The following is a 12,862-nucleotide window of genomic DNA, read 5'->3' on the forward strand; positions in this document are numbered from 1 at the left end:
AAACTTGTAGTGGGCGTGACAAGGATTACGGATATATAAAGAATACCAAAATCCGAGTTATAACGAAGAAGTTATGACCTGTCGAAGTTTCGCGACAAAACCGACACGGTGCCGAATGTCGTAAAAAGTGACTTTTTGATAAACTACTTTTTAGCCTTAGTGATCTAAATGAAACTCGTAGTGTTCGTTAAACCAAGAGTAGGTATAAAAAGAACGCCCAAATCTGACTTCGTATGAGGAAGTTATGATTTTTCGAAGTTTCAGCTTAGTAGTAGACAGCTAAAAACTTGAATTTTAGATCGAGTTATTTTTAGCCGACACGACCTAAACGAGAATCGAAGGTCTCGTCAATAGTAGCACAACGGTAAAAAGACAGACGAAAACGGACATCGGATGAGGAAGTTATGAATTTTTAACAGATTTCCTGTCCCGGTCTGTTAAAAATAATAATATAAAAATTAAACTCAAAATTAGCCGATGAAGTCTAAATGAAAGTTGTAGAGCGTGATTTTACCTATGCATGCATATAAAGAACGTCAAAAACGGAGCTCGTATGCGAAAGTTATGGATTTTAGAAGTTTTGGCGCGAAAATCGAGAAAAATTGTCAAAACCGGGAAATTTCGCATACGTGGACTTCGACCACGTCACCCTCGCTCAAATCGTGCCACGTGTCTGATCTGCTGAGTCATCTGAGGCCACCTGTCGACGCGTGTCGCATTCTTTTCGGACCGAAGGCTCGGCCAATCAGGAGCTGCCTCGTACCCTCTTGTGACATGTCCGAGCTTCGCATATGGTGCCACGTCCGAAGCCTCGGACCTAGACTCCGGTCCACTAAGAAGCTGCCACCGAGCCCCTCACATGCGCAACCAACGTGCGAGCCACCTGCGCACCTTTGCCTTGCTGCTGCCGCGTGTCGTCGCTGCTGACTCCCCCTTCTAAGCCGACTTCGGACCTCACCTATAAATAGGACGCGTGCGAACCCTCCCGGTTAGATTTGGATTTTTGCCACTTTTTACCCCTAAACTCATATTTTCACTATTTCCATTTCCCCCAAAGCCCCGGTATCAATTATAACACCCGGAATATGCCCCGAAGTGCTCGAGAAGCCCGAGAAATTTATCTTTTCGGTTTCGAAGCCCGACCTTCGCAGAGCCCGGTTTCTCAATAAAACTCTCGGTTTTATTAGAAACGATCGTTTTAGGAAACGAATTACTGCCCGATTATCATCAAATCATGTGAGTGTATAGTCACCTTCATCTTACACCTAGATATGAAGTATTTTCTATAAAATACTTGCTACGTGTAATTATATTAATTGTTTAATTGAGGTGACTGTTGAATAGATGTTTTATACAAGTTTCAAACTGTATATGTATTTTTATCTACAAATATGTTGGGTAAAACATGGGTAGATAGTTGATGTTTGATGAAATAAAATGATGAGAGGCCTCAATGTGATTGTGATCCAGTCATCTAGCGGAGTTTGGATGACGACCACAGACTTTTCTAGACAGTCCAGTGGAACGCTGGCAGGCCCGCAACCTGTAGGTGTTAATGAACTTGGGCGTTCATTTGCTATACTCCACCCCCTCATGGTTGCCTTTAAGACATGTATGGCTGAGGAGTCCCCCTAGCAGTAGTGTCCATCCCGATGATATTCTTTAGGCTAGGTCCCTTGTGATAAGTGTTTAGGGACGTAAAGTGAGGATAACGGGAATGGGTAATCAGGGTTATTGTTGATTGATGAACTTAATAAGTTTATTATTATTGTGGGTTGAGAACCCTATATGCTCACCAGGCTCCCAAGCCTGACCCACTCAGCTTTTTATGATTACAGGTAGTGGACCCCGAGCATAGTCGGAGGATGATGAGAGATTTTTGGATTATAGGCCAGTAGTTGTATATAACTGTTGAAAGGCTTATAATGTCTTGTTTATGCTTTTGATCTGTATCGGAACATGACATCCCGAGGTTTTGATATATATGGAAAATATATATGAAAGACCCACACTTTCATATATAACAATTGTTACTTCGAAACATGCTACATGCATATTCATAAAACAATATTTTATATTGATAAATCGGTTACAAACTACTGGATACAAACCAACTATTTCAAAGTGTTATATATTACATAACTCCCCAAGATTCTATAGTTTTATACATATGGGAGTGCAAAATACAATAGTTTCAAACTTTTCGAAAATCTTCTATCAATACAGTAGTTTCAAACTATTCAAAAATCTGCTACCAGTATATAACTATACTGGATGCTTATCTCCTGCAAATTAGTTAAACATTGAGAGGGGTAAGCGGTGACGCTTAGTGAGTTCAGTAATAGATAGAATATAACGTTATGCCATATATTTACTTCAATATGCCAGAAGCAAAGAGGAACAAGGAACAACAAAGGCATAATGCGAAAAGCTTTCCATATCAATCAACGAGACATAACAATTTCCATACTTGATATGAAATCAATAAAGTTTCAGCACAAAGGGCACAGAAAATACTCAGGAATATCATTTTGCTAGAATATTTAGGCTTTCAGCCTTATCTTAGCATACTACCGAAGCCAAAGTGATGCCTATGTCATACACTTCATGGTCAACGGTTCATACCAATACCCAAGTGATGCCTATATCATACACTTCGTGGTCAGAGGTACAGCCTTGCTATAAAAATAGCAGAAATAATAACTCGAGATGATAACATGGAAAAAAGCACATAGCACATATAACACGTAACATACAATTGTTCCTATATATTAAACCCACCGTGAAATAACCGGGGGTTAAAATAGTAATCCGGGCAGCACTTCGGCTCTAAATATGACTTTCTTCGTTGAAAATCGGGAGTTTTCTTGAAAACCGGGTCCTGCGAGGGTTGGGCTTCGAAACCGAAAAGATAAATTTTTCGGGCTTCTCGGAAATTTCGGGGCATGTTTTGGGCTTTGTAATTAGTACCGGGGCTTCGGGGGAAGTCGAAATGTAAGAAGATATGGAAAAAGGGTGAAAAAAGGCAAAGAAAATAAGAAAATTTACTCGGGAGGTCTCGCAAGCACTATTTATAGTGCGAAGGTCCGGATCCGAAGCGAAGGGAAGAGGGCAGGTGGCTGCGAGGCTCGGACCAGGTGGCAGCAGGACGAGGCTCAGACGGATAGGTGCGCGCTTCGGATTGGTCGGATGACGCGGCTTCTTGCTTCGGATCGGGTCAGCTGCCTCGGTCGAATCAGAAGACTACACGTGGGTCGGACACGAGGGGCGCATGCGAGATCACGTGACTTCGGACACCTGTGTGACACGCGTCACTTCTCAGACATGCCACGCAGCAGCTTCGGACACGTGGCCAGCCCAGAGCAGGGTGACGTGGCAGGCACTATTCATGCGATTTTTTCTCGAAAATTGTGCCCAATCTTGTAAAATCCATAACTTTCTCATACGTGCTCCGTTTTTGACGTTCTTTATATGCATGCGTAGAGAAAATTATGCTCTACAACTTTCGTTTAGACTTCGTCGGAAAATTTTAACTTTATTTTTATATTATTATTTTTAACAGACCGGGACTGGTAAATCCGTTAAAAATTCATAACTTTTTCATCCGATGTCCGTTTTCGTCAGACTTTTTACTGTTGTACTGCTAATGACGAGACCTTCGATTCTCGTTTAGGTTGTGTCGGCTAAAAATCACTCGATCTAAAATTCGAGTTTTTAGCTGTCTATTGCTAAGCTGAAACTTAGAAAAATCATAACTTCCTCATACGAAGTCAGATTTTGGCGTTCTTTTTATCAAAATTCTCGGTTTAACGAATACTACGACTTTCATTTAGATCACTAAGGCTAAAAAGTAGTTTATCAAAAACTCACTTTTTACGTCATTCGGCACCGTGCCGGTTTTATCGCGGATCTTCGATTGGTCATAACTTCTTCGTTATAACTCGGATTTCAACGAGGTTTTCGCCTATATGTTTCTAACGAGATTATCTACCACTACAAATAATAAAATTTTACTTATTTTATATTTTACATTTTCGCTAAATTTCACTATTTAGCTTTTAATTGGAATCTCATAAGACTTCCAATAATTGATGAGTGATTCTAAACATAGTTTTACCTTATTTCTAGTAAAAACTATCTGTTAGAACTCAATACTCAATATCACATAATATTTCTTAATATTATTTACTTAAAACACGATTTCAAAACGTGTATGTTACAATATACTTTCTTAAAGAAATGTTTTGATAAACTTTTATCATGTTTGTTTTGGGGACCAATTCCGCAACATCTTTTAAAAAGATTTCTATGACTTTGTTTTAAAAAGCATAAATTAAATCAGTATTTTCTGGCCGAGAAATTAGGGGATATCACACCTACTCGACGAGTAGGATGAGTTTACTCATGGACTCGTCGAGTCCCCCCATGGACTCGGCGAGTTCATGCTTCAGAGTGCAGAAAAACTGAGTTTTTTTTTCACAATTTTGCATCAAGTATCAAACAAACAAGCCTAGGCTCTGATACCCCTATTGGGTTTTGAGCATTCTAACACTCCTAAGGTGTACATGCAACCCTAGAAACCTTGGATCTATGTTTGTCTAAAATACATGCAAAATACGATTTCCAAGGTTCTTAATCCTATCTAGCATACATGGGGAACTTTGAACATAAAAATTAGCTACAATTACATACCTTGTAGTTGATTTGATTCCTTGAAAACCTTGAGAGCCTAGCACCCCACGTGTGATGCCTCAAATGTTTCACACAACACCAAATGCTTTTGGAATAAACTTTGAGAGAAAAATGTCACACTTAGAAATCGACTTGCCATCTCTTCTTATAGTGCCAATTTTGGTCTTACAACATGTTGCTTATATAGTGTGTCATAATTAGGGTTACACCATGTAAACCCTAACTTGACATGGCTCTTCATTTCCATGATCCATGGGTTAAAAGACACCATGGAGCATCCTATGGGTTTTATCCCAACTTGATAATCCGTGGAGCATTAGCCCACTTTACAAAAATGGGTGATTTACACAATCAACCCATATATTTAATTAGTATTCTTTTCATCACTTAATTAATTCTAAATTATTCTTGATCAATACTAATTAAATAATATTATTAATATATTAGAACTTATAATATATTAATAAACCTTAAGTGTTATTTCTCTCATTTTAGTCTATCCAAATACATGATGCCATGCAACCCAAATGTATCATGCCAACCGGGTCAAGTACATCCCAGAAATAGTTATGAACTTAGACACCTAATCCAACAGTCTTCGCCCTCAATATTTGGAGACACTACCTCTATGGGGTCCGTTGTACCATCTACAGGAAGGTCCTGCATGAAGCGGGACGTCGCCTGGTACGTAGAGTGATGCTTGACCTGCAGGAAGGTCAAGGCCGAGCACCAGAGGCCACACGACAAGATGCAGCCACTAGACATTCCCATGTGGAAATGGGAAGATATTATTCATCACCAAAATTCCTAGGACTGCACGGTAAGTTGGCCGATATCTACATCCGAGAGGTGGTGGCTCGGCACGGGGTGCCAGTTTCGGTGATTTCGGAACGGGACGTGCGGTTTACTTCCAGATTCTGGAAGAAGTTTCACAACGAGTTAGTTACCTGTCTGCACTTCAGCACTGCTTTCCACCCGCAGACGGATGGCCAGAGTGAGCGGACCATCCAGAATCTGGAGGATATGTTGCAGGCGTGTGTTTTAGATTTCGGAGGTAATTGGGATACTTACCTTCCTTTGGCTGAGTTTTCCTATAATAACAGCTATCACGCGAGTATCGATCGCCCTCCCTTTGAGATGTTGTACGGGAGGAAGTGCAGGACACCGATATGTTGGGGTGAAGTCGGACAGAGGGTCATGGGGAGCACCGAAGTGGTGCTCAAGATGACAGAAAGGATTCAACAGGTTAGGAGTAGGCTTCAGACTGCGCAGAGTCGGCAAAAAAGTTATGCTGACAAGCGCCATTCGGACTTGGAATTCCAGGTCGGGGACATGGTCCTCCTGAAGGTGTCTCCTTGGAAAGGCGTCATCCGATTCAGGAAGCGGGGCAAGTTGGGCCCCCGGTATATTGGACCTTTCAAGGTTGTCGCCCGAGTGGGCAAGGTGGCGTATAGGCTGGACCTGCCAGCCGAACTCAGTCAGATTCACAGTACGTTTCACGTCTCCCAGTTACGGAAGTGCCTGGTGGACGACTCAGCAGTTGTACCCTTGGAAGATATTCAGGTGGATGACAGCCTGTATTACATCGAGCGGCCAGTGACGATCCTTGACAGGAAGTCGAAGGATCTGAGGAACAAGAGAGTGGAGCTAGTAAAGGTGCAATGGCAGCACCACAAGGGGTCGGAATAGACTTGGGAGCCGGAGGAAGAGATGAGGGAGCACTACCCCGAGCTCTTTCCAGATTCAGCAGCAGACTTCAAGGACGAAGTCTAAAATAAGTGGGGTAGATTTGTAGCACCCGATTCCTGGTATGTATTTAATTAAAGAAATTCATGTGTTTTCTCTGGGACTCGACGAGTTGGTGGCCCAACTCGTCGAGTAGAGTCGTGATCCGCAGGAGTTTAAGTGACCTACTCAACGAGTCGGGAGACCGACTCGGCAAGTAGGCGCCGTTTGAGTGAAACCCTAAATTTGAGGGTTTGCACCCTATTTAAACACCTTATCTCAGCCTCCATCGTCCCTTGTACTCCCAGAAGACATCATATCGAAACTCTGGCCGTTTTTGTATGTTCTAAGGCCACTTTGGTGCTTTTTGGTGGGTTGTGAAGCTTGAGAAGAGGGAAGGAACTTGTGAGACCAAGAGGAAACAAGAAGATCCAGAGTTTGAAGCTTATTTCCAACTTATTGGAGGTATGAAGCTGAACCTTTGTCTATAGATCTTGATTTTTGGGCCTTTTCCTTCATCTTTCTAAGCCCTAGAGAGGTTGTATTTGGGATTTAGTGTTAGAAGTCAGTGTATGCTTTAGATCCAGGTCTATTGGGGGGTTTTATGGCACAAAGGTGCCCATTTTGTTGCCATGAACACCCCATGCACTTTGGAGGCCATCTTTTATGGCTTTTTGGGCCAAAGACCCCTTGCATGTGTACCAAGTTTGGAACTTTATTTGTAAAATGGACATTATGAGATTTTTTTTATTTCAGTCTAGCAGAAAAGAGTTAGTAACGGATATTGAGTGGGTAAAGAAGAAGATTGCAGGGACCGAGGAAACTATATGACTGTTAATTTTTCATATAAAATTTGTGTAAGTAGTCATGCATGTATGCCAATAAGATTGTTCTAAAGCCTTATGAATGATATATTCAACCGTTCCTGAGAAAATATGTTTTGGTCTTCTTTGATGAGATATTGTTGTAATGAAAGAGAGAAAGAGAGAGGAAATGTAACGATTCAAATGAATTTTCTGTTATTCAACATGAAGAAGCTAAAAAGATATATGCATAGGAAATCGACGACCATAACACCTTCTAACTAACTCATCATTTAGCTTGACTAGCACCCTCAAGATTTAGAGGAATTACCAACACCAAGCTTGGATCTTGCCATAGAATGTTGAACTCTATTGAGTTGTTTAGTCAATGTATCATCTTTTTGATCAAAAGTAGAAACATGAGCTAATCGAATGAGACCACTTATGACTTACTCTCTTATAAAATGACAATCTAGTTCAATGTGCTTTATAAGTTCATGAAACATTGGATTAGATGTTATGTATATTGTTGCCATGTTATCACAATGTAAAGGAATAGGAATGATATTGGAGACACCCAATTCATGAAACAATATGCTTAGCCATGCAAGATTTGCACACACTCATTGCATGGATCTATACTCAGCTTCGCTGATCATAAAGAAATTGTGACCTGCTGATTGATTTCCATCAAATAAAAGTGTCACCAAAAGTTATAAAATGCCCACTAATTGATTTTTTGGTGATTGGGCATGAAGCCCCGTCAGAATAACAATACGCCTCTAATTTGAAAGATGATCAATTATTGAAGTATAAAGCCTATGATAAGGTTCCATTAAGATACTTCAAAACATGTAGAGTAGTTGTGTAATGAGCTTGAGAAGGTGTTTTGTTAAATTGGCTTAAATGTTGAACTGAAAAAGGCAAATCTGGCATGGTGTGGACCAAAAAATTTAGCTTCCCAACAAGTTGTTGGTAGTAAGGGTGAACATTTAGACTTCTAGATAGGACCGGACCAAAAAATTTAGCCTCAATAGGTTTGGTCCAATGTCCACTAATTTCTACAAAACAAGTCTTGTCCAAGAGTCAGTCTGGTCTAGTTTCGGTTCAGGTACGATTCAGTCCAAATACTCACCCTACAGTCTTAATAGGTAAACTAAGTTTCGGTAGGCTTTAACGAGTTGTACCATGTGCACCTAAAGTTGTATCGGTCCAACGAGTACACCAATTTCTCTTAAATCGATCTGATCCAAGAGTTGGTCTGGTCAGGTTCGGTCTAAATGCTCACTGCTAGTCTATAGAGAGTTGCATTTGGTAAATGATCAGACATTACTAGAAGTAGTTTAAGTTTAGAAGGATGATGAGTGCAAGTAGTGCCCAAACTTGAAAATGAACGAATTAATGAAGTTATGTATTTGTGATATGATTTTGAGGTTATTACCAAAAAGATCAATAGTTGTAGAACTGAACAACTAAACATGGCCAAGCGTCGAAAACCCGTGATGTTAGTAGCCTGCAACTTTGCAGCTTCTCCTAGGAACTTTGCGTAGTAGCTTAGCACTAAGCCCAAAAAACCCATGAACTTAAGCCCATACTTAAGAAAACTAAGATCGGAGGAAGTGGTGCACAGTAATAGCATGGCAAAGCGCCTCCGCCTCCACTAGTAGATATAAGGGGTTCTTGGGATGGCCGGTGAAACCTCTCAAATTTTAAAGCACAATTTTATTTTTTTGGAAAATTTCCGATATAATATAAATTTTCCGACGTGCCACTACTAAGATTTTGTCTTGCGTCCGTCACTGTCCGGTTACTCTTTCCATTCAATGGGAATGGTTTATGGTAAAAAATTATTGCAAGAAAGGAAGGAAAAGAGAGAAAATGAAAATGAAGGAAAAAATAATAATACACTTAGGTGTTGTTTGTTTTTTGTAGAAAACCTCTTCATACATCTTATTGATGCGCGGCGTAGTACACACGCAACACTTTTGATCTTGCAGTTGTTTGTTTTTTAGAAGTCTTCATCGTAAAAAAACCTCTGCGCGTGTTCTGTTTGGCGCAACACTTGTATTGCCTCTTCCAACCTTTTCTTCTTCTTTTTCTTGTTGAATTCTTGATTGTATGTTGCTGAAATCTTATTTTACCTTTTTTATTGTTTTTTTATTTATTCTTATTGAATTCTTTTTTTTTATATTGAATAATGATAATTTCTTGATGAAATATCATTATTTTTTGCTAAAATATCTTTATTTTTTTGTTGAAATATCATTATTTTTTTTTGAAATATCATAAATTCTTGCTGAAATGGCATACATTATTAATTTTTCGGTATTAAAAAACTATTTGGTTTTATAAAATCAGTTTATTTTAATTTTTTAATATCTGCAGCAACATGCAGATGTTAAAAAAAACAAACACGCTACTTATTACAGTCTGCAGCCGTTTGGTCCACCTCTTCTACAACAGAGGGTTGCAGAGATGGTCCGCAGACTTCTTAAATTTTTGTTTCAAAAAACAAACAACACCTTGTTCACTAGTGCGGTTCGCCCCAAGTGCGGAGTTCTTCTTGTAGTCTAATTTTTTTTATAATAGTAGAATATTAATTATTTTTTTTACAATGATTGATTATCAAAATATTTGGAGTTCTTTTTAATCAAACACAAGTTACACAACCTACCACAATTCAGTAGTACAAATATACATGTTGGCGTACACGTGACATTTCTAATTTAGTACAAGCCCAATACAGAGGAACAGATCAAACGTGGATTACGAAGATAGAAAGTTAACCAATCAAAACCCGCCTTTTTTCCACATGTCACATAAAGAATCAATTTTTTTTCACCAACAAATGCTAAAAAGAAAAGGAGAAAGACGAGTCTCGATAGAAAATACAGTTGTGGTCGGCTGAATAACAAGATTTATTGAAAATGGCGACGGCTTTTGCGGCAGCAACTTCCTCGGCGGCCACCGATGTTGGGTTGCCGCAGCTTCCTACCATCCCCTCTTTTCGTTGCTCGGTGTTTCCATACCTTCCATCTCGTTCGTTTTCGTCTTCGATCAAACATGTGTCCGGTAACTTTATAGTTAGAAGTTAGTACTACTTCTCTAGAGCATTTCATTGAACATGTAGTCTAGAAGCTAGTAATCGGCCAAATCTATGTTTAGATTTCTAGTTTCGACTCTTCGTCAGATCTATCTTGAGCTCCTTAATTAGAACTTCAAGTAACTGGTTTCAATTATGATTTTTGTTTCGTTTACATGTGTGTTTTGTATACGATGAAACTCAGGTAATGTGACCTATTTTGGAGTTTCACTCTTTTTGGCTGCAATTTTCTCTCTCGTTCAATCCTTGTTGGTGTTTTCAACTCAATGCTATTGGTATGCTTTATATACGTTATTTGTATATTGTGGTCTTGAAATCTTGTTTTCTAATATAGTTTATATTATATTGTCACAACTTCCAAATATTTTGGAGTTGGTAGGACTTGGATATACCGGATGGTTTGTCTATTGGTATCTTCTTTTCAAGGTAGATTTCTTGCAACTTGAATATAAAAAGAATGTAGGGTTTAGCCACATTTTATTTGAAAAGGCGTACTAATGTTTTGGGAATTTTATATTTTATATATTTTAGTCTAGCAAAAAAGAGTTAGCAATAGGTATTGAGTAGATTAAGAAGACGTTTGCAAGGACCAAGTAAACTATATGATTGTTAATTATTCTATAAAATTTGTGTAAATAGCCATGTATGCCCATAAGATTGTTCCAAAGCCTTATGAATTATATCTTTAACCATCCCTAGAAAATTTGTTTTGGTCTTCTTTGATAACATACTACCTTACAGTTGAAATATTTAGATATGACCTTCGACTTATCACTGGAAGACCCATTTTAAGAAACCCATATGCAATTTTAGACAACAATTACCCTGTTCCATATAAATTGGATCAGGGGAGGTATAGGATGGTTGGCAATACGTAATGAACGATGGGTCGCTACTGTCATAAATGACTTTCCGATAAAAATGAAAAAGAAAATAAAAAGACAAACATAAATAAATATATAAAATACAAGTTTCTATAACGACGTCTACACTGAAAGGTCCCAACATAAGCTACCTGCATATAAAACATTAACCCGCAACGGATAATTAAGTGATGTGCCCGAATAAAGAGGCTGATAAACTTTAAAAAACTTGCATGAGAAGAGGGGCAAAGGTCATCAAGTAAAACATGGATAAATACATACTGGAATAATGATACATGATAGGTTTTGACAACCTCCACGTATCATGTAAGACAGAAGCGGTAAAAGTTAGACACATTCTAGCAAAAGAATAAGGAGAACACAAGAAGGGAGAAAACTTTTATTATCCTATTTCAATGTTCGAAACATTACAATGTACTATTCTTCTATACGAGACAAGTAAAGTACAAATTGTTATAATATTAAATGACAATATATATATATATATATATATATATATATATATATATATATATATATATATATATATATATATATATATATAGGGAAAAGTGAATATACCCTTAAGGGTATATAAGCTTAGGTACCCAAACACACCATAATGTGTCGTTTTGTTTGATATATTCATTATAATGTTCTTAAAATTCAACCCCTAATTGATTTACTTTCAAGATTTTTTTGAAATTTCACTATTATCATCCTCTTACATCACATCTTTTTTCCGACCACCTACTAGGCTATATATATTGTAGTTGAAAATGAAAATTGTATAAGAGGAAGATAAATGTGTAATTTATAAAAATCATAGAAGTAAATCAAGTTAGAAGTTAAATTAAAGGAACATTGGACAATTAGAATGTATTATATGGTACAAAATGACATTGTATGGTGAATTTGGGTACCTAAGTTTATATATCTTTAAGGGTATATTCACTTTTCCCATATATATATATATATATATATATATATATATATATATATATATATATATATACTATATATATATATATATATATATATATATATATATATATATATATATATATATATGGTTAAGTTCAAATGAGTTTAATATGTATAGTATATAGTAATATGTATAGTATTGTAGTAATTATAATATGAATATATTCAATTTTATATTGCTATTCTACTATAAAATTTATATATGTATATGAAGTAATTTAGTAAATTCTAATGTGAATGTTAAATATGTGATTGTTCATATATTCAGTGATGAATAATGTCATAAAGTTGTACATACAAAATTTTAATGTGAATATTAATGTGTGATTGTTCGTATATTTGTTGATGAATAATGTCATATCGTTGTATATACAAAATTCATAGTAGAATAGTAACATAAAGTAGTGTTCTCATTTGAACTTAACCATATATATATATATATATATATATATATATATATATATATATATATATTTGTTGACCTTTGATTTTTTTTAATGGTGAGGATTATATTGTTACTAGTGATCCAAATGAACATGTTTTAACCAATCATAAACAAACATTTTTAAATATATAATTTTTTAAAGTTTATGTATGCCTTATTTAAAATGTTGTGTCTTCTTTGTTTACAAGAAAGAAAACTTCATTAATATAATCACCATTTCGGATTCCTCTCTCTCAGGAGAAAGAAG

General features: G+C 37.2%; 1 protein-coding gene across 1 annotated transcript in view; it reads left to right on the top strand.

Annotated features, from left to right (window-relative positions):
• The window catches only part of LOC145165086 (protein CURVATURE THYLAKOID 1A, chloroplastic-like), an 82,065-nt gene extending 74,817 nt beyond the window's left edge, over positions 1-7,248 (top strand). The window contains exon 5 of the mRNA XM_079083715.1: positions 7,174-7,248. Coding sequence (XP_078939841.1) covers positions 7,174-7,248 — 75 coding nt within the window. The remainder of the gene's footprint in view (positions 1-7,173) is intronic.
• The last annotated feature ends 5,614 nt before the right edge of the window (positions 7,249-12,862 follow it).

Source organism: Lactuca virosa, chromosome 3, assembly GCF_052849685.1.
Source record: "Lactuca virosa cultivar CGN04683 chromosome 3, Lactuca_virosa_CGN04683_v6, whole genome shotgun sequence".
NCBI lineage: Eukaryota > Viridiplantae > Streptophyta > Magnoliopsida > Asterales > Asteraceae > Lactuca > Lactuca virosa.